The following is a 27,275-nucleotide window of genomic DNA, read 5'->3' as shown; positions in this document are numbered from 1 at the left end:
ATTCAGTTCTCCGTGTTTCTGCAGCAGTTTGTGATATTTTTTTTAAATCCTCAGCATTGAAGTGCAAACTTCTCCTACTAAATACATTTTTATATGTAGTTTTGACTAAGGTACACATTTTTGCAAGACATAGATCCTAATATAATGCATTTTTGTATGTTATTCTCACCAATACATTCAGTTTGTGCACACTTTCCCCTAACAGTTGCACTTTTATAAACATTACTTGGAGAACTGCATAGCGAAATTCAGATAAGTGCAAATTTCAAAGGATGTCGTTCTTTTGGTTCTCATGTTGTTTCTGAAAGTGCAGATTTGTGACATTTGGCTTTAAGTGTGAACCTCATTGAATTTCTCCCCCATCCTTAGAACACAGCTAAAGAAAATGGTTGTGCAGTTTTGTCCAGCATAGTACATGTTCATAGCAAACACGTATGCCAAGGAGTTGCCAACCTTTTGGGCTTGTGGGCACATTTGCAAAATAGAGAAACTGTAACAGGCACCACACTCATACCACACAACTACACACAACTACTCACACTCACTTTCCTCCCCTGCTAGCAATTAGCCTTGACATTCTGCTGATCTTAACACCGAGAGGGTTGTAGAGAAGTAAGAGATCTTTCAGATATTTGGGACCTAAGTCACTTAAGGCTTTAAATACTTGTGTGAGCACCTTGAATCAGTTATATAAATCAGTTATATAACAACAACAATAACAACATACTTTTCTTTCAGTGTATCTCCTTGAATGCAGAAGAGGAACTGGAGAGGACTACAGGGGAACTGAATCTAAAACTCAGAAAGGTGTTACATGCCAGAGATGGGCAGACAAGGATCCTCATTCACCCATGTATGACCTGTTCTCATCTGAATGAGAGATGCTTCCCACTTTACACAGCCCTCTAAGTATATAGATGTGTGGTCAAAATTTGCTGTGGAAAACATGTAGGACACAATTCAGCAAAAGTTAGTCATGTCTAAGGCACCAATTGTCTGCTTAATTGCTTGTTAAGCCCCACTGGACTCTGTGGGATCTTCTTCTGAGAAAAGATGGGTAGGATTGTGCTGTGAGTTCCCTTGACTCAATCTTCTGTGTGGTTACTCACGATTAAGTCCTACTGAATTCACTTGAACTTATTTCCAAGAAAGTGTGCATAGGATTGCAGCTTTCGATACTAACTTTTACTAGCTTGTGCCCATAGAGTGTGAAGGGTATACACTGCAGAGGATTATTTTGGGGAGGTGTGATTGGGTGCACATTAGAACTTGTGTGCTCCACCTTCTCACATACTACAACAAGCACTAGAAATGCTGCTGTACCTGCAGTGCTGCATAGAGTGGGTCTTATTCTAACACTTTTCTTTTTATAGCTTTTCATCCTAAACTGTTCAAAAGAATTGCACTTTGAACATTATCAGAAGAAGTTATTTGGTAATTAAAGACATTTCTTCTTTTGCTGCTTCTCTGTCTGATCTAACAAAGTACACCTTTTAAGGATTTATGGATTTTATTGCACTGCCATCCAAGCCATGAGCCAGATGACTGAACAAGATATAATTTTTGTACTTTCTGACTACAGTGGCAGTAATAGGTGACAAAAGGATTAATCAGAGTCTGCATTATTCTACTGGCAAGTTCTTAGTAATAATAATTTAGACCTGTTAAAAGGGGAAGCAATCAAACCTGAATTACTAACCTGCCATTTAGATACGATGGGCAAGCAGCTATTCATTTCTCAGTGCTTCACAGCTATCTGCTTTGCATTCCCCATGAAAATATTTGCCATGTGAATAAAGACACTATAGCAGTACAGCACTCTGGAACGACAGCAGTTTTGTATAAACCCCCTGACATAAAAGCAGCTGATTCAGACCAGAGCTAGACATTAACAAAGGATGTGTGGCTGTCAAACTGCAGCCCCACGTCTTTTCCTTCTCTTTTCTCCAGTACTATTTGCTACTAGAAAACATATGGCATTGTCATGTAATTGTCACAACCGCCTCTGCATATAGCAGGTGATGAATGGGGTGGATGTCCTGTAACAGTAACATTCATGGCTTTTCACTTTCCCAAGTGGCGAGAGGTTCCACTCACCAGGATCTGACTTCCTTTTGGGAGGAGAGATCATTAGAGACTTATGCCATTTTTTGGAATCTTTAAATTATTTACAAATATACAAGTTGAGGGTAGGTGGAGGCAAACACCTTAAGCATTCATACAAGTGGGAACTCCACTGCCAAACATCAGATCTCCAGAGAGAGGTACCTACACTCCAAGATGCTTTCAGCCTTAGCTCCCTCTCATTTTGTTCTGTCATTCTTTCTCAGACTACAGTTTCTTGTGTTCCTTTTCACACAAAGAGACCTTAAGGTCAAGGCACACATCTCAGCTTGCCAGAGAAGGTGATACTCCCCTCTCCAATGGACTCTCCAATTCAGGAAACTAAAAAAAGCCCTCCAACTATTTTCTAGCCACTGGCTCCATTAAGGAACCATCAGCCACTCATCGCAAGCCACTAACATTCCTTTGTTCAGTTCCAAAACAATGTTTCCTAATTGTTTCAATGCAAACCCGCAACATTTAGCATTTATATCAAAGCACTTCATATACATTATCTTGTAATCCCCCTTACAACATCCCTGTAAAGTAGGACACAACTATTAATCCGATTTAGCAGATCTGAGGCTGAAAGTGGCTTACTTAAGGCCTAGTGAATTCATGGCGTAAGAAAGATATGGACTGAGGAATTTGATGTGTACTGCAGCCACTGCAATATGCAACCTCATGTCATGTGTTTTGCAATGGCAGATGACATAGGCTTTTGGGAGAAAATGCATCTCCCATTACATCCAGTGCTGGCCATCGTGGCTGCATAGAGCATGCCTGCATAGGAGCTTCCTGCACATCTTGTTCCACATGTCAGCATGAAACTAGAAGTGTGGGAAACAGCAACACATGGCATTGAAGGATTCGCAATCCAGCATTGCTTTCTTCTCTACATGAACAGGATGCGGAGAATATATAGCCAAGACAGCAGATATAAGACTTTCAGGTAGTCCATTCGATATGCATAGAAGACTTCTGATTTATAGAGATTGCATAGGCAGAATGAGTGCTCCTGGATTCAACCTCCCATCTCTCTCTCTCTCTCTCTCTCTCTCTCTCTCATCTAATCTGCAAGCACACCCACACCCACATATATACACCACTGGTTCGCATGGCATGGTAAACCAAATTATAGCTTACCAGGATTAGTGACTGCTTTTCTCCTCCTGGGTTCTTTTTATTCCTGTACTGCTCTGAGCAGCATTTTCTTTTGTTTGCTACACCTTGTGGTTAGTGACCTTCACCATAAGCCCAGGTTCACACTGCATGCTAAGCCAAACTTAATGTGGTATGGGAGCAAAAAGGACCTCTGGGAGCCTGCACATTTGTGTGGTGCTGGTAACCCATAGTTTAGTATACTGTGTTAACACCAGGCCATTAATCTGACCATAACAAAGGTTGTAATTAAATTATTTTATTTTTTAGATCAGCAGAACCCTGTCTAGAGCTAAAAAGTAAATCCCGAGCATTGTGCCCGGTATGATCTGGGACAGCCTCATTATTGCCATGGAGGTCATGAAGTCTTGGGCCATACCTGACAAGTTGGCCTTGGTCCACCTCTATTTTTCCTCAAACAGGGCTAATGGCAACTTCAAGAGAGCAATTTTGATTGGGGAAATATCTCAGGAGGAACATTATACTCCTCACTGCTCCCACAGTCAAATTAGCAGTCCCCTTAGGTACTTTGAGGTAAAGATTTGATCATAGATTTCTTACATCATATCTATTTTGGCCTTGCATTCCAGTGAAAGCAATGGAAGAGTTAGCTGTGACTGGAACTTGTTCCACTGTTTTCAATAGGCCTTAATTATGGCCATCTTTAGCTGAATCTGGGATAATAATAATAATAATAATAATAATAATAATAATAATAATAATAATATGTATTTATTATTAATTTATTTTAAATATGCATGACCTGCTCTTCATCTATAGATGCCAGGGAAGGGTACAAAACAAGCAGCAAGTAAAAACTTTAAATACCTGGATCAATAAATAAGTTTAGACCTCATGCCAAAATGATAACAGTGTCTGTGCCAGATGTACTTCTAAGGGGAGGACATTCCACAAATTATTTTATTTTTACTAGCTGATACATCTGAGTTATCTTCAAAGGTAGCCCCATGTACAATGCATTGAAAAGTGGAAATGGACTACCTTCAAGTCGATCTCGACTTATGGCGACCCTATGAATAGCATTTTCATGGTAAGATGTATTCAGAGATGGTTTACCATTGCCTTCCTCTGAGGCTGAGAGGCAGTGACTGGCCCAAGGTCACCCAGTGAGCTTCATGGCTGTGTGGGGATTCAAACCCTGGTTTCCCAGGTCCTAGTCCAACACTCTAACCACTACAGATGCCAGAATATCAGTCTCTGTCTGATCATCCCTGTCTAGGAATAGTTGTTGCTGGCAAAACAGCCAAAGTTGGGGAAAGCCATCATGCCACCAAGGCAAATGTGAATTAATTTGTGTGGTCTCTATAACAATATTCTTTATATATTTTTCCCTAGTTACTCCCCGACCAGTCATCCTAATAGTGGATTAGAAGGAAATTACTGTAGGAATCCTGATAATGACGAGAAAGGTCCCTGGTGCTACACTACAGATTCTCGAAAAAGATATGATTTTTGCAACATCCCAGAATGTGAAGGTGGGGTTGTGCGCACCAGAATTTTAATTTTAAAGGCAATTTGATTGTGTTGTTGTTGTTATGTGCCTTCAAGCCGATTACAATTTATGGTGACCCTTTGAATCAGCAACCACCAATAGCATCTGTCATGAACCTTCCTGTTCAGATTTTGTAAGTTCAGGTCTGTGGCTAACTTTATGGAATCAATCCATTTCTTTTTTTGTCTTCCTCTTTTTCTACTCCCTTCTGTTTTTCCCAGCATTATCTTTCAAGTGAATCATGTCTTCTCATGATGTGTCCAAAGTATGATAATCTCAGTTTCATCATTTTAGCTTCTAGTGATAGTTCTGGTTTAATTTGTTCTAACACCCAATTATTGGTCTTTTTTGCAGTCCATGGTATGCGCAAAGCTCTCCTCCAACACCACATTTCACATGAGTTGATATTTCTCTTATCCGCTTTTTCACTGTCCAACTTTAACATCTATAGAGATCAGGAATACCATGGTCTGAATGATCCTGACTTTGGTGTTGAATGATACATCTTTGCATTTGAGGACCTTTTCTAGTTCTCTCATAGCTGCCCTCCCCAGTCCGAAGGTATTGATAATCCTTGACAAGTTCAATGTCCTCATTGTCAACTTTAACGTTACATAAATCTTCTGTTGTCATTACTTTAGTCTTCTTGACATTCAGCTGTAGTCCTGCTTTTGTGCTTTCCTCTTTAACTTTCATCAGCATTCATTTCAAATTATTACTGGTTTCTGCTAGTAGTATAGTATCGTCTGCATATCTTAAATTAGTGATATTTCTCCCTCCAATTTTCACACCTCCTTAATCTTGGTCCAATCCCGCTTTCTGTGTGATATGTTCTGCGTATAAATTAAACAAATAGGGTGACAAAATAGACCCCTGTCTCACACCCTTTTCTATTGGGAACCAATCGGTTTCTCCATATTCTGTCCTTACAGTAGCCTCTTGCCCGGAGTATAGGTTGCACATCAGGACATTCAGATGCTGTGGCACCCCCATTTCTTTTAAAGCATTCCACAGTTTTTCATGATCTATACAGTCAAAGGCTTTGCTGTAATCTATAAAGCACAGGGTGATTTCTTTCTGAAATTCCTTGGTCCATTCCATTATCCAACCTATGTTTGCAATATGATCTCTGGTGCCTCTTCTCTTTCTAAATCCAGCTTGGACATCTGGCATTTCTAGCTCCGTATATGGTAAGAGCCTTTGTTGTAGAATCTTGAGCATTACTTTACTTGCATGGGATATTAAAGCAATAGTTTGATAATTACTGCATTCCCTGGGACCTCCTTTCTTTGGAATTGGGATTTATTGAGTGCTTCCAGTCTGTGGGCCATTGTTTAGTCTTCCATATTTGCTGACAAATTTTTGTCAAAATTTGGACAGATTCAGTCTCAGTAGCTTGTGGCAACTCTATTGGTATGCCATCTGTTCTTGCTGATTTGTTTCTTCCAAGTATTTTAAGAGCAGCTTTCACCTCACATTCTAAAATTTCTGGTTCTTCATCATACAGTTCCTTTCTGAATGAATGTGTCATCCTTGTATCTCTTTTATAGTGTTCTTCAGTGTATTGCTTCCATCTTCCTTTTATTTCATCTCAGTCAGTCAGTGTGTTCCCCTGTTGATTATTCAACATCCCTACTCTTGGTTTAAATTTCCCTTTCATTTCTCTAATCTGTTGGAATAGGGCTCTTGTTCTACCCTTTTTGTTGTCCTCTTCTATTTTTATCCAATAACTATTCTAATAGTCAGGGCCGGTTCTAAAGGGCGGCCAGTTTGAGCACTACTTTGCATAACCAAGGCCACCATCTTGGTTAATGGCAATAGTAAAAGACAGGAGACAGGTAGGTGGAGGTGGGGCAGGGTGCGTGCGTGCGTGCATTGCAAATGCAAACACACACGCGAAAGCGCACGTGCACACACACCGGGGCCCAGGGCAAGCTGATGCCCAAGAGCCCTGGCATTCCTGGAGCCGGCCCTGGTAATAGTTCTCTTTGTCCCTACGTACTAGTCACCGTATTGTTGCATTTAGTGTTCTAACTGTGTTTCTATGTCGTTTTGCTTTTGCTTTCCTTCTCTCTTTAACCATTTAAAAAGTTTCTTCAGTCATCCATTGAGGTCTTTCTCTCTTTTTAACTAGAGATATTGTCTTTTTGCATTCTTCCCTGATAATGTCTCTGACTTCATTCCATAGTTCTTCTGGTTCTCTGTCAACTAAGTTTAAAGCCTCAAGTCTGTTCCTTATATGATCTTATATTCTTCTGGGATGTTATTTAAATTGTATTTTGGCATTATGATTGTTTTGTTCTTCTTCTTTAGCTTTACCCTGATTTTTGATATTAGCAGTTCATGATCTGTACCTAACTCTGCTTCTGGTCTTGTTTTCGCAGAGAGTATGGAACTTCTCCTGCTACCCATTATATAATGAATTTGATTCCTATATTGACCATTTGGTGATGTCCACGTGTACAGTAATCTTTTCGGTTGCTCAAAAATATGTTTGCAAGAAACAAATTATTGGCTTCACAGAATTCAATAAGTCTTTCTCCTGCTTCATTTCTATCTCCTAAGCCCCATTTCCCCACAATTCCTAGTTATTCTCTGTTCCCTACTTTTGCAGTCTAGCCCCCCATGATTATCAGCACATCTTGTTTTGGTGTGTGATCAATTTCTTCCTGTACTTCTGCATAAAATCTCTCCAATTCCTCTTCTTCTGCATTTGCCGTTGGAGAGTAGACTTGAATGATGGTTATGTTAATAGGTTTCCTGTTTAATCTCATTGATATAACTCGCTCAGACCTTGCATTATAGTTCCTAATTGATTTTGCTGCATGACTCACTATCAAAGCAACCCAGTTTCTTCTTAATTTCTCATTTCCTGCATAAAATATTTTGTAGTTGTCTGATTGAAAATGTCCCATGCCTGGTCATTTTAATTCACTCGCACCAAGCATTGTAATGTTGATACATTCTATTTCATTTTTGACAATTTCTAACTTTCCCTGGGTTAAGGAACATTTAATCTAGTCTGTTTGCTTCTTGTAAGAAGGATTTAAGTGCCCTCAGGCCAGGCCAGTCAGCAGAAAGCCACTGTAGGAAGAAGGGAGCCTAATGTTGTGGAGACGTTAGATGCAAGCACCCAGGAGTAAAGATGGATGCCCTTGAAGGCTGCAATTCTAAACACACTTACTAAGGGACTAAGCCCCATAGAACTCAACAGGACTTACTTCTGAGTAGATATTGTTAGGATTGTGCTTTTGGTAAGGCTTGACTAGGGATCCTCTGCAACGATATCGATATCAAAGCAGGGTTAGCAACCCCCTGCCTGGAATGTCCTGCCTGTCCCAAACTTCTTTAAAGACTTGACCCTTCACTGTAGAGAGAGGTTTGAGACATGAGTAAGAGTTAAGAAGATTCTCTACTCTTTTTTGCCTACTCTGTGGGCTGCTATAAACTCACTTTGACAGCCAACCCAATTCCAGTGAGTAATAATCGACAGAGAGAAAACACACATGGTTTGGTCTACTTTCACAGGCAGTAGATTGAGAACAAAAGTAATTGAAGCCACACTTCCCAGTATGTGAATTCTCTTTTACCACTATTGGGCAAGAAACCAACCATCATGCAAGTAACAAGGTGCATCACCAGTGGGTTTAAGGGGATTGAGCTGACCACATGGAACCACTGTTATTGTGTCTATGGGTGTAAGGGAGTGATTTCATAGGTACAGTAGGGCCCTGCTAATACGGCAGGTTAGGGACCAGGTCCCCACCATAAAGCGGAAATCGCCGTAAAGCGGGGCCCCATAGACTATAATGGGCCGCGTCGTGAAAAAATGACACGAAAACATCACAAAACGTCGCAAAACGGCAAAATAGGCTTTAAAACAGGGAATTTCCCCTGCTTGAAAGCCGCCGCATTAGCGGAACGCCGTAATGGGAACGCCGTAAAGCGGGGCCCTACTGTACATGAAATGCAAATAGAATAAGAGAAACAAAAGATTGTGATGATTTCCTAAATGCAATGCCATACCAACCACAGCAAGATTCCTATGAGTAAGACAGAAAACTCAGCATCCCATAACCAGTCAGGGTTCCTAACCAAACTAAAAAAACCTGGCAGCCAGTCAGCCAAGGTCACAGAAATCCCCATGCAGCACAACTTGACCCGGGGGCTGTAGTTAGTACAGAATGCTGCGACACAATTGCTGATGTGAATGAGACCCTATCAGCACATAATACCTCTGCTCTGGAATCTGCACTGGTTGCCAATTTGCTACCAGGCCAAGTTCAAGGTGTGCTTTCCATGTTATGGATTCCACATAGTACTTGCTCTGCTCTTGTAAGAAATCAATTCTTTAGTGTGGCAGCACCTATGCTTTGGAACTCCCTGTCAATTTACATTAAGCAGAGACCTTCATTGTACTCTTTTTGGCACCTGCTAAAAAATTTTGTTTAGGCAAGCCTACCCAGGCCTGTAGAAGCTATTATGCTTTTTATCTGTTTTTAACTCATTGTTGGCTTTATTATTTTGAATATCCGTCTTTAACTCTTTTTGTCAATCATTTTATTGTTTTAATTCTTTCTATAAACCACGATGAGCTTTTTACAACAAAGCAGTAGATAAATGTTGTAAATAAAATACATAAATAAATTTTGGAGTCACTGTGGCCCTTAGGTCTCTATCCTCTTTTATACTGAGTCAGGCCATTTGGTACCATCTAGCTCAGTACTGGTGACATGGAGTAGCATTGGCTCTCCAGGCTTCCAGGCAATAGTCTCTTCCAGAGATTGAATTTTGGACCTTTGCATGCAAAGCATGTGCCCTCCCACTGAGCTACAACCCTTCCCCTGTTTAAAAAAGTATCTTTTGAAATTGTTCTTTTCAATTCACAAATGAATGCACATCATACTAGGGCAGATCCACACCATGCATTTAAAGCACATTCAACATACATTTGAAGCACATGAATCCCACCACAGAATCCTGAGAACTGTAGTTTATTAAGAGTGGTGGGAACTATAACTGTGAAGGGGAAACTACACTTCCCAGGATTCTTTAGGGAAAATCATGCACTTTAAATGTGAGTTGGATATGCTTTAAATGTATTATGTGATCTGCATTACTTCATAACCTTTGTCTGCATATAAATCATTTTAATTACATTTTAAAATGGAATTAAGCTAGAAAGTTTACTGGGTGACCATGGGCTACACACCATCTCTCAGCCTAATCTGCCCCTCAGAGTGAAAACACCAGAGGGGGACCATGACCACCCCAAGGAAGAAGGGCACACTTAAAATGTAGTATGTATGTACTGCCTTCAAGTTGATTCTGACTTATGGCAACCCTATGAATAGGGTTTTCATGAGGCTGAGAGGCAGTGACTGGCCCAAGGTCACCTAGTGAGTTTCATGGCTATGTGGAGATTCAAACCCTGGTCTCCCAGGTCGTAGTCTAACACCTTAACCACTACACCACACTGGCTCTGCTTAAAATGTGGAGGAAATAATAATAAGTTGTAAATAATAATTTACAACCATAGTGTGAAATCAGATATATATCTAGTATGAAGAAATTGTATACAAGCATGCATGTCAAATATGTGTATTATTTACACAAACTGTAAATATATTTATATATGCATGTTTACTCAGCCAATGTATTCAATGGGACTTACTCAGACAGGGAAGCATGCACAGAACTGTGATTCAGTGATAAGGAACTTCACTCACCCAACCCAAAATTCAGAGTCATGCCACTTTAAGCTTTTTGCAACTGTTTTTTTTTACTTGTTTCATAGTTATTGGATTTTAAATGGCTTTATTTTTTTGTGAGCTGCCTTGGTTTCCAACCTTACCTCATAGGGTTGTTGCAAATATTCCATATACACACACACTGGAGATGTAAAAATACATACACCTCCATATAATAGCTTATTGTCAAAACCAGTTGGCCATTGCAGAACATTTTTTTAAAGAAATACAAATTAGTTTCCTGCCAAATAAAAGCAGTGACATCTAAGTAAGCCCTGCCTAACTGCTTAAAAAAAGGATCTGAGGGGGAGAGAAAGATTTACCACACAATCCTTTTCTATGTTCACTCAAAAGTCCCATTGATTTTCAGCACAATCTTTTTATTTAAATATTTATTTATTATTTGATTTAACCCGTCCTCCCAGTAGGAGCCCAGGGCGGCAATCTTAACCATGTCTACTCAAAAGTAAGTCCTACTGAATTCAATGGAGTTAACTCCAGGTATGTGGAATTAGCTTTGCAGCTTTACTCCCAGAAAAGCTTCATATTGAGAAGGTTTTCAAAACAGGTTATGAATAAGACAAATAAACTGCCCACTTCAGCAGTCCAGTAAAATTTAAACTTGTTTGACTCCTTAATTAGAAAAGTATAACACTGCAGTATGTACACTTTTAAAAATTTCTGTTCAAAAATTATTTGAAAGATAAAATGTATAATATGCCATTTTTGCAAGTAATTAAAAAAAACCCTGCATGTACACTTTTATGCTAAGATCCTGCTGTGATCCTCTGTTGTAGTGCAATCCTATGCATGTTTACTCAGAAGCAAGTCCCAATCCTGTACAGAGAAAGTATTCTTTATGCTGCTGAAAGCTATATATTTACTGATTTCCTGATTTGAGACAAGCAAGAAAAGGAAACTGTTCTCAGAACTTGAAATGTGGTTTAGCTATTGCCTGGGGATCAACAAATCTTGGCAATCACAACCCTGATTTCACTTGTTGGCTAAAAACCTGAAAGTGAAGGGATTAGAGCACCCAGTACTAACAGAAGTTGCGAGGGGGGGTGTTGGCTGACATTTTGGTTTATATTTTTTGAACCACCTAGAAACTTAATTTTTTAAAAAATGAAAGCTAAGAGTCCAGAGATTAAGATGACTCACCCAGAGACCTGGAGAGGAGCCCCAAAAACTGGAGTCTCTGGAAGAAAACAGGATATGTGGCAACCCTAAAGCCATATGTCTTTCTAAAAGATGGCAGTGATGTATGATAGTTAAAATGACAGGCAGTAACAAGACTAGTGATAAAACATGTTTGCCGTAGTCATCAAGTCTTCCACATAAATGGACCAAGGCCCCACAACCACTAGGATTAGCAATGGGGGAAAAATTTAATTCAGTTTACATTTAAAAGTGGGTCGACCTAATTTGCACTTCTGAAGCAATATGTGAACTTCAGAATTTGATCTTCTCCAAATTTTGGAGTGCACTTTTCCAACCAAATAATGTGCATAAAAATGCATATAAAAGGTATAGTGTGCGCAAAAGGCATATATTAGTGAAAATATTGCATCCCCTTTTAATTTGCATGGTTCACATGACGTTCCTGACAAACAGAAGCTATCACACAGTTTCCCCCCATAAATCTGTACTAACCCAATCCTCTGATAACTGGAAAAGGGAAGGAAAAAGCGTCTACACTCCGTATCCCTAGGGCTTGCAGACACTGTGCTCCGATGCTTTTAAGCGGGTGTGTCAATCGTTCCCCTCTCCATGCCCACTCTCTCCTCCTCTCTTCCTTTATTTCATTTCTTGTGGACTGAAGAGAAACTTCTGCTGCTCTCTCCCATTCTGCAAGTCTTTTCTTATGTTGCTGCCAATGGTGCCTTATTTTTCTTTCCCCCCTAACTTGTATGCAAAAGCATAACACCACTCAAAGAAAGATTTGTATTTCATCTGCATTGTACCAGTGAAAATACAAATAATCACACTTCCGTTTTTTTTTAAAAAAAAATATGAAACTTACTGGTAGAACAAACTGAGCATGCTCAGTTGCCAGGTAACCAGAGGGAGTGGAAATGTAAATTAGAGGGCGTCGTCTTTTGGAAACTGTGTGAATGATGCTTCCCCTCAAGTGTGAATGGAAAACATCTTGTTTGCTGCTGGCATTGAGCCCTTACTATGGATGGTGCAAACAGAAAATGGAGGTAAAAACAGCGTCTTTAGTACAAAGTTATGCTCCCATGTGGATAAGCCCAGTGTACATATTAGGCAGAAATTACATACAAAAAAGTGTAAAAAGAAATTTGCACTAAAATGCTGATGAATTTCATGAGGACTTAAAAAACAACACCACTGAAATTTGCAGATTTGCCCATGCCTAACTAGGATGCATCGTGGAACTCCTGGAAACTACAATTGTCTCTATTAATCAGATGAGGAAGCTCTGCACACACAATGCAGTCTATGAATATGCAATGGAGATTCCATCTAGTCTGCTTATGATCATCTAGCCAGCCAGCCACAGCTAGAGACAGAATTCATAGCCACCTGGCAGACACTGAAAGAGAAATAACTTCTGAATTACAAAATCCAAGTCAAATTATGGGTTGTATCCAATGCTAGCCATATTCAGACACATGACTAACTTTGGTCCATAATTTTCAGTGGGACTACACTGAGCAGAACATAGTTGTCTACAACTTTATATGCCACACAGTATTGGATTATTGAAAAGATCCCTCATGATGTTAGTTGATTAGTCAGCATTAGTCTGATATTAATGGATTGTTGTTACGTTTTTGTTTATATTTTCCCTGTCCCAGGATCACTTGGTAAAGAAAGGAGTACTAAAAATTAGTCTCAAACAAACAAAAACCAATTCCATAACCCCAAAAAACCTTTTTTTTAGGAGGTAGCTTACCTCTAACACTTCAAGGAACCAGTCTTGATATAAAATGAGCTCTAAATTTCCCAGTGGCTTTAACACTCTTATAATATAAAGTAGAATTTGATCACTGATCCATATTATTGTGTACAATAATTGGAGAGCAGGAAACCTTCAGTTCTACCATGCCTAGTGCCTGTAGTACAAGAAAATAAATCTGCATGACTCAAAGAGAAACTTTTATACTTACAGAGCAATGCATGTACTGCAGTGGGGAAAACTACCAAGGCAAAGTTTCCCAAACTGAATCTGGGCTTGGATGCCAGGCTTGGGCTGCTCAAGAACCTCACTCTCATGGATACATCCCTTCAAAGTAAGTCACAAGTCATAAGTTCACCAAGTAAACTAATGGGCAATTACCACTGATGTATGAAGCAGAATGAGGGGGAATGAAAGAAGTAAGCTCAAACTGAGTTCTATGAAGTTTGCACACAGACATTATTTATTTATTTATTTTAATGCTTTATGTACTGCTAAATACCACAGTTTCTAAATGGTATACAATAAGAATGCAGCATAAAATCAGTTAAAATTAACCATAAAATAAAAAACTCACTTAAAATGCCTGCTGAAATAAAAAAAAGTCTTCACCAAGCAGCAGAAGTTCAACAGGGAGGGGACCTGTTTGATCTCACCTGATAGGGAGTTCTACAGAATTGGACCTGCAATACTGAATGCATGGCTCTTGGTGAATACAAGCCATGTGTGTTAGCCATGGGAGACCACTAAGAGTGATTCCCCTGAAGACCTCAGTGATCAGGTAGGGATATACTATAAGGCATCAAGTGGCCCTTAAGGTATCCTGGGTCCAAGCTGCTAATTAATTATTATAAATTAATACAGGAACCTTAAACTTGGCCTGGTAGCATATTTAAGCACTGAAGTTATGTCCAAGTCATACTTTGTCCCCACTAACAGTCTAGTTGCAGTATTTTGCAGCACCTAAGGCTTCTGGACCAAGGGTAGCCCCACATAGGGTGCATTGCAATAATCATGATCACACTGTAGTTTTTGTTCTTCTGCCCATAAAAATTAATGGAATCTGTGCAAGACTCCTTTTGGCATATATATGGGGTGGAGGCACTACATGTGTGAAAACGGCAGGGGTTGGCATGTAAAATATATGTTTCTGCCTGACACTCTGGAGAGCTGCTGCCAGTCAGAGTACACAATACTGGGTTGGATGGACAAATAGTCTGACCTGGCATAGGGCAGCTTCCTACATTCCCTGAAGAGATTCAATCACCAACAGTCAATAGGCAGAAACTTCAACCTTCTCATGTCACATTCAGTTTTCCAGAAAAGAATCTGAAGTCAAATTACTGTCGTAATCCTGATGGTGAGCCTCGTCCTTGGTGCTTCACCACTAGCCCGACTAAACGCTGGGAATATTGTGACATTCCACGGTGCAGTAAGTTTCACTTTTTTGGATTACCAACTGCACATTCACTGTGATGATATAGCAATATATTTTATTTCCTTTGGTGGGGGAGATGGTGGTGGTGGAAATCCAGTGCTCAAGTTCACGAGACTCGGAGGACAGTCTATGCAGTAGCTTTTTGACAACCTGACTCATGCAGAATGGAAGAAAGGAATGAATGTTCGATTTAAGGCAATTGTAAGCTGAGTTGTTTCCTTTTAGGTATTCTGAAGATGCCAGTTTCACTGACTTTCTGTCTCCTGATATAGCAACACCCCCACCGACCTCTGGCCCAGGACGCCAGTGCCTTGTGGGAAATGGAGGAGACTATCGAGGGAAAATCGCCGTCACAGTATCAGGAGCAACGTGTCAGTCCTGGGCAGCCCAAGAGCCAAACAAACATGTGAGAACACCAGAGAACTACCCTTGCAAGTATGTTACCAGTCCATGAATGTTTGGGCTGTGTACTGGTGCTTAAGGATGGAGAAGAAATTTAATTTAATTTTATTTTTGCATTTTAATGAGAAACTATCCAATTCACACTTTTTGAACCAATTCATGAACCGAAATACAATTATACTTTGAAATTTGTGCTTATCTGAGTTATGCAGTTCCATTCCCCAACCAACCAGTGTGGAGAAAAATGCACGTAGTAGTGAAACTCTTACCAAAATGCATTATATTAGGAGGAAATGCCCATATTAGTCAACACTGCCTAAAAATGTGTTTATCGGGAAAAATCTGCACTAAAATCTGAATGAATTTGCATAAGGATTAAAAAAAACCCATAAATTGCTGCCAAAATGTGGAGAACTGTATTTAAGATTTTAAAAAATGAGAAAATGATAGAGACCAAAATTGACAAATTTATCCATCCCACTTGTGTTATTGAATAATGTGTGTGAGTGATTAGTAATGCACAACGTTTGAGAAGTCCTGCAATTTATTTTGCATCTTCCCCTCCTAAAACAGGGAGGGGGAAGGGGGAATTGAGTTAGCTCCCCTCTTCATTTAGAGAATTATGTTGTAAATTCAACCTCACCTTTCATTCTGGTATCTTGGCACTCAGGGGAGATTCCATTGCACTGTGTTTTGTAAAGTCCTTAAAAAGAGGTGTGGTGAATTGGGGGCATTCAGACTTCAAAGGGAGAATTGTGTCCTGAATGAGCACACCAACTTTCTATTCTGATGTTTGTCTTCAAGGGAGATACTGTACTGTAAAGTATTTGGCATCTTTCAACACAGTGCCTTAAAAACAGGTGCAGGGGCCATGCTGGTGCTTGAATCCCAAATGGACAGATTGAGTCATATTTATACAGCAGGTTTCATTCTGATATCTCACTGTTTGACTAATAATGCATTTCAGTAAGATTGTCATCTCTCCAGCCTCCTGAAAAATAAGTGTGAAGGTGTTCAAACATCAGTTGTTTTTATGCATATTCCGTTTCAGGGGTTTAGAAGAAAACTATTGTAGAAACCCTGATGGAGAGACCATGCCTTGGTGCTACACCACTGAGCCCAAAAAAAGATGGGAATACTGCAATATTCCTAGCTGTGATGGTACAGCAGTAGACACTGGTAAGAAAGGTAACAATTGTGCATCTGTAATAGATGTGAGCAGAACAACCCATTTTGAGCTTTGAAAAAACAAACAGCTCTAGGGGATAAACTTTGCTTTGCAAAAATAAATGTGACAAATCTGGCTCTGATATATGGGCTGTATTGAAAGGAGACGGGACAAGCATATGCAGAGCGAGCTTAACCTGTTTTATGTCTTGTGTTTTTAAACGGGTATTTTATTATACTGATTTTTATCTGTTGTATCTGTTGTTGCTTTTTGCATGAGGGTAGGCTGAGTCAGAACTGTAAATTAATAAAATAAATAGCTTCTGTTCCTAAGACTGCAGTCCAAGGGCATGCTTCCCAGGCAGGATTCCCATTGAACAGAGAGGATCTTTCTTCCAAATAAATGTGCTTAAGGATAGCTGCTTTGATCTATACTGTAAAGCAGGATGCAAATCAAATCAACAATAAATAAATTAGGATTGGGCTGTCAGTCTGAATGATTTATTGCAGCATAAAGCCATTAATCTGCAATCAGCAATGAGAAGGCTATTAATCATTGAGAAAAGATCCAAATGCTCTTAAGCCACTATTTCTTTTCACTTTGCCTTGCATTTCTCTCTGCTTTCACCATTACAGCTGGTCTACATAATTCTGTTATAGGGATATGGAACCTGAGGCCCTCCAGATGCTGTTGGATTCCAACTCCCATCAGCCCCAGCCAACATGGCCAACAGTCAGGGATGATGGAGGTCCCACCCGTGTTCTGTAGGACTGAGGCATTAACACACAGTATGTTTGGAAACAAATAATGTGCAGCTTATTTTCATGGTATTTTGTTTTGTTTTAATATAGCTGCAGCTCCTGCTATTCCTGACCAAGCTCAACTTGTTGAAGACTGTTATCAAGGCACTGGCACAAATTACCAGGGTACCACAGCAATGACTGTCTCTGGAAAGAGATGCCAAGCATGGAGTTCTATGAAACCTCATCATCACAGTAAAACTCAAGAGGCCTTCCCAGAAGCGTATGTTTACCTCAACTTTCATCAGTAACTGTGTGCAGTCATTTTTGTGTAACTAGTAAAAAACTTTAAATGGCTCCATATATAGGAAAGCTTAAACAAGATTGTATTGGTGAGTGTCCCACCTTTTGACTGAGTTCCAGTGAACTCCTCTTCAACTCATTTTAGCATTACATCCAAACTGGGTATTGGGCTTTGTGTCACTCCAAACAAATCACAGTGTGGAGCAAAAAACAAGTTTGACTTCATATTATGGTTTATTTGGAGTGAAAGAAAGCACAGTCCCTGGTTTGGGCATCCCACTATGCCAGGGATTTTAGATTGTGGCTCCCACTCACATTTGGGGATGAGCCACATGAGAGTAAGACACGATTAACTATGGCTTTTTGTGACATGCGAACACAGACGGTGTAGACAGCTTGGTGGACTAATGATCTCGCATGTTATAATGCAGTTTCATATGCACCTAATCTTCTGACGATTAGGCTGTTATGATAACTTAAGAAGTTGAGATCTTTATTCAAAGTATTTTAAACAAGAATAAAATTAACACACGCTGGATATATCTTGTCAAGGATGGTATAGTTTCTTGGCTGGGATGATTGCAAGTGAAGTTTGGGAAACGAAAGAACATAAGAGCCCTATGGATCAGGCCAGATGCCCATCTTGTCCAATATTCTGTTCTAAGCAATGGCCAACTAGATGTCTTCAGGAAGTTCATAATCAGGATATAAAGCAACAGCCTCCCTAGTTGTTTAATTATTTTATTTATTTTAAAATGACATACTACCTAAGACAGCTTACAATAAATTAAAACATTTTCCCCCTCACACCGGGGGGAATTTTGTATCTACATTTATAGGGACTTGAGGAGCAACTACTGCAGAAACCCAGATGACGATAAAGCCCCTTGGTGTTATACTACTGATCCCAGTACCAGATGGGAGTACTGCAATCTGCAAAAGTGTCCTGATCCTGTCCAACAGCAACAGCCTCAACCCACAGTGACACCAAACCTTGGTATGACTGCAACCAGCCACATGAGATCCTTATGCAGAAGAGCTATAGAATTCTGTGCTGTAGAGACTGAATAATGTCTTTTATCATTGCTTTAAGTAACTCTAAGAATGTAACAGAGGCATGTGCCCCTCAAGTTGGGGTTTTCAGCTCACCATTAATCTGTCATCAGGTTATCATTCTTTCCATTACATTAATAGACCACATTTATTGTCTATTAAATTCTATAGGGCCTGTGGATAAGGGCAAAGAAACAAACCAGAGGGATTTAGAGCACTGTGAGTGACCCCCAAGTCTGCATTTATGCAAACAATTGCAGGTTCTGGGGGAAATTGTGAGAAAGGTTATATTTGCCCATACTGTGTTTTGCACTTATTCTTTTAAAGGAGTTAGTTCAATGCTGCCTTAGTTATCATGTCTTCACAGATGATCTCCAGCTTTATTTCTTGACTTTCCTAATCTTTGTCTAATATTTCTGCTTCTCTTCCTTTAATTTTTCAGTGGAAGCTTTATTGCTTTTTCACAATCTTAGACTGCAGTCCTATGCACACTTACCTGGAAGTAAGTTCCATTGAACTCAATGGAATTTACCTTTGAGTAAACATGTATAGGATTAGGATTACATTGTAATTCTTTCTAAGGCTGCAGGCCTGTGCATTCTTACCTACAAGTCTTGGGCTGCATATACTCTATCTATAAAGCACATTCAAAGCAACCCCCCCCACTGAATAATGGGAACTGTAGTTTAAGGGTGCTGGGGACTATAGCTCTGTGAAGAGTAAACTGCAGTTCCCAGGATTCTTGGTGGTGGCGGGGAATGTACTTTAAAGGTATGGTGTGCGGCTTTAGTGAATTAAGGGAGCATAGGAGCTATCTGCACAAATGAGCTACTGGTCTTTATCTGAGTGTTTCTTTCCTTCATTCCATTGCAATGGTTCATTTATTTCTCCTCATAATGTTGCTTTAGTTCTAAATTCTCTTCTTTCTTGATTTCTATTCAGACTTTTATGAAATCTTGGCACCAGCTTTTAAACATTACTAAAATCCTCCCTTGCTCTCTAGTACGATCTGAAGCTCTTTGGGCCAGGGACCTATCTTATTGCATATATTACACTAATACCATGGCCCTAAAAAAGTTTAGTAGTAGTAGTAGTAGTAGTGCATGTGAATTTATATTGTATTATACAAGATATAGGTATATAATGAATATGTATAAACTAACAATATATACTATTTGGAGGAGCATATTGTATATAGTGACAATCAAGGCAGACTTATTTTTACAGACTTAACTGACTATGCTATGAAATACACACACACAAGATAGAGAGAGAGAGAGAGAGAGAGAAAGAGACACGGCCTTTGAGAAAATGGTAGTTATAATTGCATGTGACATCCACAGAAGCTGTTTGAATTTAATATTTTCTTTTTGGCAACACGTCTGCTGTTTCAGCATTTGGAAAAATTAATATAATTGTATATGTACCTTGGGAGGCTCAGTTGGCATTACCTGGCAACTTCCCTTCCTATTTTTAGGATGGTGGCTTTTGCCCCCAGCCTGAATGTTCTCTCCAGTCCAGTTAGTTGCGCCACATCCACTATGATCCTGCTAGGTGTTTCCATCCATGTATCTCTCTAGTTGGATGGGGACCCATGTGTACAAGCAGGTCCTATGGGCCTGGAGGTAGTGGTGCATGTGGTGGTGAGGGAAGCAGCAGAGTGTTGCTGCAGCTTGTCTGAGCAGGACAGGGAAAAGGGCAGGACTGCATGGGAGCAATGGACTGGCAACGGTGGTTCCACCAGTACACCTGTATGGTCCTGACCCTGCTGCCACCCTGCCCAGTTCTCATCCAGGTTGAGATGACAGCTCCACCCCACCAACGCACTGCCCATGGCTCATGGTTCTAGGACTGCATGCTGAGGGCCCTTTCATTTCAATCCAGCAGATAAAAGCGATATGTTGGAGGGTTGGAAATTTGAATGTTGCAAGACTTTTGCTCTCCTCCGCAGGCTTTTCCATGGCTACAGCCCTGTGTATGTCTGGAATGAAAACTTTTTAAATGATTCTGTACTTTGTGTCTATCACCTTGTGGAATTTTGTGTTCCACCACTGTGAATGCTTCAGAAGAAGGGCCTTTTCATATGTTCCCAAGCCTTGTGTTTTCTAAACCCACCCAGCAGAGGAATGGCTGGACTGTTGGGTTTAGCCCTACCCTACATACATACACAGAAAGCTACTATCCCCAGGTTTTGAAGGCAAAGGGAATGACAAACCAATTTAAACTAATGTAGTATCGATATGCCCCATTTATAAGAGTAAAAAAAGCCATCCATATTTATCTTCCTTTAAAGACTGTAGAACGGGTAATGGTAAAGACTATCGTGGAAAGATTGCAACAGCAGCTGGCAGGACTTGCCAAGAATGGCGCTTGCAGACACCTCATAAGCATGAGTTTTTCACACCACAGACTCACCCCCGTTCAGGTCTGGAAAGAAATGTAAGTAGCATTACGAAGTAGGCAGGATGTGTTAAGATATGTAGAGGATCAGGCAATGTCAGACAAGGCTTATATAGGATCAGTCTCATGAAAGGTCCTCCACCCTCCTGAATTTTTTTCTTTCCTTTCATCTCTTCCTTTTTCCTTCCCCCTCCTCTCAATTCTTCCTACTTTATATTCCCCTTCTTTTGTTAAATGTGGCCACACATTTAAAGCACATAACTTCCCCAAAGAATCCTGGGAACTGTCGTTTGTGACGGGTGCTGGGAATTTGTAGTTGTGGGAGGTCATGTTCTTTAAATGTGCATTGGAAGTGTTTTAAATGTAGGTGTGGATCTGCCCTAAAATGTTATGTTAAATGTTGATAATGTTGTGGTGGTTAGAGTATTGGACTAGGACCTGGGAGACCAGGGTTCAAATTCCAATTCAGCCATAAAGCTCACTGGGTGATCTTGGATCAGTTACTGTCTCTCATCCTAATCAACTTCCAGGGTTGATGTGAGGATAAACTGGGGAGGGGGAGAACTGTGCACACCACCTCGTGATCCTCAGAGGAAAGGTGGAATATAAATGTTATAAATAAATAAATGTTATTAGAAAACTCCAAAAAAAAAAAATGAAAAAATGAAACCAGGCATTGAAGTTGGCTTCTTAGGAGCTAGTGTTGTGTCTACACCACCTGTAAGCAGGTGATCAGTGCTGAATAGCTGATGAACAGCTTCTGTACTGCATGCATAGTTACATTCTGACAACTTCTGTGGAATGGAATTGTTAATTTGGCTGCATTCTAAAAATAATAAAAGATATAATGCTTAGTCACTGGCTAAATGAGGTCGTCATGCCTGTGAACATACAGACATTGCGGATTGTTTAGTTCTGTTTTTGTTTCTGTTTTTCTGTAGTATTGCAGAAATCCAGATGGTGATATCAACGGCCCTTGGTGCTATACCACAGACCAGGACAAAGCATGGGAATATTGTGATGTCCCACAGTGCTGTAAGTATGCTTATAAAGACTGATCAGCTTTGTCATATTTTATTCTAAATGTTTAAAAATTGCAGATTTTTATGCTAGAACTAAACCTGATGACCATCATAGAGTTACTGCTGGAAATGGCAGCCTTGTTTTGATTTCCCTCTTTTCTCCTCATAAAGTATAGCTTTGATAGTGCGCAATATGAGGTAATCATAATATGATGTCATTTCCTCGCCTCTGTTATCAGATGCTCGTGGTGATGGACAACATATGATATGATGATTTCATGTCATACTTTCCCGTAACTACACAGTATGGGAAAAGGATGAGGCACTTGACATGGCTGCTGTTTTTGGATGCAATCCTAAACTTACTTTGCTAGGCATACGTTCCATTGACCCCACTGAGATCATCTGGGGGATCACTATTAGTGGTCCCCCATGGACCAGAAGTATGACTTATGTCAACAACAAGTCGTGCCTTCATGTGTTGTGGGCCCAACTCTGTGGAACTCTCTCCCACTAGAAGTCACACAGGCAGCATCCCTGCTGAGTTTCAGGTGCCTGGTTAAAACTGTTTTATTTGAGAATGACTTCACATTATGAATGCTTCTTTGCTGTTTTAAAATTTCCTTATGCTTTTGTTTAAAGTTTTGATATTTTAAGTTTCTGATGTTTTTTTATGTTTAATTTATGTTTTACAATTTACATGTTGTATATTTTTATTGCTGTGAGCCACCTTGAGACCTAGATGGTAAAAAGCACAATAGACATATTTAAAATGAAATGAAAAGGTACAGGAGCCCTGTCCTCTTTTGCATCTGACCAACCTATTTCCCAAATTATTAAGACGTTGAGATGTTTATAATCCTGACATTCTCCTCTACCTGATGCTTCTTCTGTGTCTTTCCCTTTCATTCTTCAGCTTCTCCTGAATATGAGTGTGGAAAACAAAAATATAAACCACTCCTGTGCTTTGGAAGGATTGTTGGCGGGTGTGTTTCAAATCCTCATTCTTGGCCCTGGCAGATCAGTCTTCGAACAAGGTATTAAAAACCACAGTCCATTAGGCTACACAGTCTCTCTCTCTCTCTCTCTCTCTCTCTCTCTCTCTCACAAGTGTTTTGTGTTGGGGAGGGAGTAGAAAAGGTGTGATATGTATGTGTGCTTAGGGAAAGCAAGTTTGGAGCAGAGGCTTATAAGGAAAAGTTTCAGGCTCTTAAAATTCCCTCAGAATTTAAACTTGCTTAAAGGAAACCAAGTGAACAAATGTTACTGGATGATATCTAATATTGGTCATACTCTAGACCCATTGAAATCAATAAATTTAGGTAACTTAAATCAATTTGTTTCACTGGGTCTACTCTGAAGGTGACATAGCTGTATATTACCCATACTAATCATTTTTATTGATAAGATTGCCGTGGGATAGACAATACATGTTCACTAGTCAGAAATATTTGTGTTATGTTAAAGCAGAAGTGGATAACCTATGACCCTCCAGATGTTGGATTCCAACTTTCCCAAGCCAGTATGACCACTGGTAAGGGATGATGGGAGTTGTAGCACAGCACCATCTGGAAGGCCACAGACACCCCCCCCTTGTGTTTAAGGCGGTAATATTAGCCAGCCTTTGGGGCAACTCAGACACATTTATTTATTTAAATTATTTATACTCCATCCTTTGAAGAATCCCTCCCCGTCTGGGAGATTTTACAATTAAAATAATAATACAAATAATCAAACAAAAATCACAGAATCATAGAATAGTAGAGTTGGAAGGGGCCTAGAAGGCCATCAAGTCCAACCCCCTGTGCAATGCAGGAATTCAAATCAAAGCATTCCTGACAGATGGCTGTCCAGCTGCCTCTTGAATGCCTCCAGTGTCAGAGAGCCCACTATCTCTCTAGGTAATTGGTTCCATTGTCGTATGGCTCTAACAGTTAGGAAGTTTTTTCTGATGTCCAGTCGAAAACTGGCTTCCTGCAACTTGAGCCCATTATTCCATGTCCTGCAGTCTGGGACGATCGAGAAGAGATCCCAGCCCTCCTCTGTGTGACAACCTTACATGTACTTGAAGAGTGCTATCATATCTCCCCTCAGTCTTCTCTTCTCCAGGCTAAACATGCCCAGTTCTTTCAGTCTCTCATCATAGGGCTTTGTTTCCAGGCCCCCGATCATCTTTGTTGCCCTCCACTGAACCTGTTCCAGTTTGTCTGCATCCTTCTTGAAGTGCGGAGACCAGAACTGGACACAGTATTCAAGATGAGGCCTAACCAGTGCTGAGTAGAGGGGAACTAGTACTTCACGCGATTTGGAAACTATACTTCTGTTAATGCAGCCTAATATAGTGTTTGCCTTTTTTGCAGCCACATCGCACTGTTGACTCATATTCAGCTTGCGATCAACGACAATCCCAAGATCCTTCTCACATGTCGTATGGCTGAGCCAAGTATTCCCCATCTTATAACTGTGCATTTGGTTTCTTTTTCCTAAGTGTAGAAATAATAACATGTATACAATAAAATAACAACAGTAATAAAATCTAAATCAGGAAATCGAAGAGCAGCATTAAAAAGAACCACCACTGAAATATAGTAAAAATGCCTGGGAGCAGGGATGCAACTAATCTGCTTTTCCTTCTCTTTCAGTTTCCTCAATATGCATTTCTGTGGAGGCACACTAATAGATCCCGAGTGGGTTCTGACAGCAACTCACTGCTTAGAAAGGTAAGCCTTTTCTAACAGTAGGCACTACGTTCCCTGAGGAGACAAGCAGTATATCATGGCTGCCACATTGCAATGGACTTTCCATTCACCTCACAATAAACTTGCTTTTTTATTTTTATTGTTATTTTTATTGGAGAGATTTATACATCACCCTACCAGTCATGGAGACTCAGTATAAGGTGGCTTCCTATGCTCCCCTTTAGGGATGTACTCAAATTCTGCCCAATTCAGATTTTGTATAGATTTTTCCATTAATTTGCTGATTCACTACCATTGTGGATCAGATTTTTATGTAGCAATTTTCTGCTGCTCTTTTTGGAAATACATTTTTTTTAAAAAAAAGTTTTGCAAATATTAATATTGATATTTTATTGATATTTCCTTCTGTTTAATAACACTTCCCTTAATTTATCAACATTTCCTTTGAAAATATCAACATTTCCTTTCAAAACTATCAATATTAATATAAATATTTTTTCTGAGTGGGGAAAAATTGGTAAAAGCAGTGGCTTGTGGACAAAGAATGAACTTGAATTGATGCCAGCCTGCTAGGTCGATGGAATGCCTTCGAACCGGCTGTGGTCAACGGATCCCATCCCTACTCCCCTTTTACAAATAATTAATAATTATTCCTCTATGGCCCTTTGCTTTGTAGGATAAGAGCAACAATTTGTTCCTGGTTGCTAGGAATTTCATATCCTGCTGTTACCTATTTCTTACTAGTGAGAAGTGTTCCTTCTAGTACCTTGGCCTACCTGTAGCTAGGCAAGCCCAACATATCTCTTTTGCAGCTGCCCATAATAGCACCTGTCATCGTGACTGCAATGTTACTCCCTATGGATTTATGCAATACAGATGGTGTGAGATTGCGTTGTTTCATGGTGGGTTGGGTTCAAAGTAGAGGCATAACACATGCCTTAGTCCCCCAGTCTCTGACTTCCAACGAATTCCTCCTTCTTCAGCCGTGGTAATGAGAACAATGTCTTGGTTATCTGGAGATGCCCTCACACAGCAAATCTGCCTCTTGCAGGTCATCAAGACCTTCCGCTTACAGAGTGGCGCTTGGACTGCACACAGAAAAGGCTTCAGAGTCATCCTTACAAATGCGAAATGTTGAGAAAATGTTCAAGGAACCAAATAGGGCAGACATTGCCTTGCTGAAACTAAGCAGGTATATTTTAGGTTATAACTTTTAATCTTCCATAATCCCTTTACTGACCAGTTTATGTGTTTTTGCTGTGACTATTGAAAAGCAAAAACTGGGTGGGCTCTGTTCCGTCATGGTGAAATGATTTTGTGTGGTGGCGGCTCTCAAAGTGACTACAGAAGTTTGATTACAGTATGGATGAGGGAGAAATTCAGTTCACTAATTGAAACCTTTCTCATCTACACTTCCCAAAACATATCTCTTCTTTAAAATTCACTCTTCTCTGAAGTATGTGATGGCATTTTCCAACCCAAAAGATGTACAAAAATGTAGCTATTAGGGGCAAGTGTGCATAAAAATGGATGTGTGTGTGTATACTATAAAAATGCATTATATTAGGGGAAACTGCTTGCAAAAAGTGTTTATTAGGAGAAAAGCATACTAGAGTACTGATGAATTTTCATGAGCACTTCGTAGTTTTTTAAAAAGCAAACTGATGCAGAAATGTGGCGAACAACATTTAAGAGTGGAAAATGAGAAACTGAGAAACCAAGATGGACAGATTTGTCCATCCTTTGATCACAGCATCATGCTTCTTTTTCTTTTTCTTGTTTAAAAAGAGTATTATGTTAGTTTGATTTAAATCACTGTAACTGGAGAGAATGGCTGTCTTATTCATACTGCTTCCAACATGGAATTATATCTACCTATATTCCCGTGTTTTTTGGTAACTGTCTGCTGAAGCAAAAGTGATCAGCCTGTGATATATCTTTGTGTTATTTACACATTTAGGGCCAACGCCACTAATTGTAGATTTGGTTTTAGCAGCAACACGCTGAAACAAATGTGATTTGGCATCTGTTCCAGCATATCTGGGGCTTTAGCTGCATGAAGAAATAATGTGTGGGTCAACATGTTCTCATATCATAACAAAGGGTAAAGACAGCCATGACATTTAAATAAGAGCTACAGAGAGCTCTTTGCCCATGATGTGATGCTGGCTTTGCAATTTGCCCTATGCAAATACATTCCAGCAAGTTGAACCTGGACTCATGTCCCGTCCTTATGTTTTAGGTGGACCGAGTACCTAAAAAGCAGTAGATGTAACTTTCTGCAATGGCACATGTCTTTGCTTATCCTTCACCTTTTTTTAATAGTTGCAAAACTGCTCTGCGAATGAAAAAGGGGGAAGCATACTGAAATCACAGGTCTGATCCAAGCCTGTGCCCTTCACAGCTGGTTTTTACTGCAAACCTTCTGAACTGATTTTTCAGAGCTTGAGCTTAGTTTTGAACACAGTGAGGGTGCTTCCAAATCAGACCCATTCCTCTAAAACATTACATTTGTCTTCACCCTCACAGCCTGACCCTTTTTTCTCAGAAGTAGGTCTTTCTTCCAAGTAAACACGCATATGACCAGGATGCAAGTAAGC

The 27,275-nt window shown here is 39.9% G+C and overlaps 1 protein-coding gene across 2 annotated transcripts in view; it reads left to right on the top strand.

Annotated features, from left to right (window-relative positions):
- PLG (plasminogen) overlaps positions 1–27,275 on the top strand; it is a 51,280-nt gene that overhangs the window by 12,804 nt on the left and 11,201 nt on the right. The window contains exons 4-16 of one of the 2 annotated variants that reach the window (XM_061624297.1): positions 739–853; positions 4,621–4,760; positions 13,664–13,784; positions 14,764–14,882; positions 15,161–15,323; positions 16,342–16,469; positions 17,310–17,481; positions 18,341–18,498; positions 20,848–20,993; positions 21,896–21,989; positions 22,893–23,013; positions 24,619–24,696; positions 25,727–25,867. In XM_061624297.1, the coding sequence (XP_061480281.1) occupies positions 739–853; positions 4,621–4,760; positions 13,664–13,784; positions 14,764–14,882; positions 15,161–15,323; positions 16,342–16,469; positions 17,310–17,481; positions 18,341–18,498; positions 20,848–20,993; positions 21,896–21,989; positions 22,893–23,013; positions 24,619–24,696; positions 25,727–25,867 (1,696 nt within the window). Of the gene's footprint in view, positions 1–738; positions 854–4,620; positions 4,761–13,663; positions 13,785–14,763; positions 14,883–15,160; positions 15,324–16,341; positions 16,479–17,309; positions 17,482–18,340; positions 18,499–20,847; positions 20,994–21,895; positions 21,990–22,892; positions 23,014–24,618; positions 24,697–25,726; positions 25,868–27,275 lie in introns of both variants that reach the window. The other variant, XM_061624296.1, reaches the window with a different exon arrangement.

The sequence above is a fragment of the Rhineura floridana genome, chromosome 4, assembly GCF_030035675.1.
Source record: "Rhineura floridana isolate rRhiFlo1 chromosome 4, rRhiFlo1.hap2, whole genome shotgun sequence".
Lineage (NCBI taxonomy): Eukaryota > Metazoa > Chordata > Lepidosauria > Squamata > Rhineuridae > Rhineura > Rhineura floridana.
This window is presented reverse-complemented; position numbering and strand designations above follow the sequence as displayed.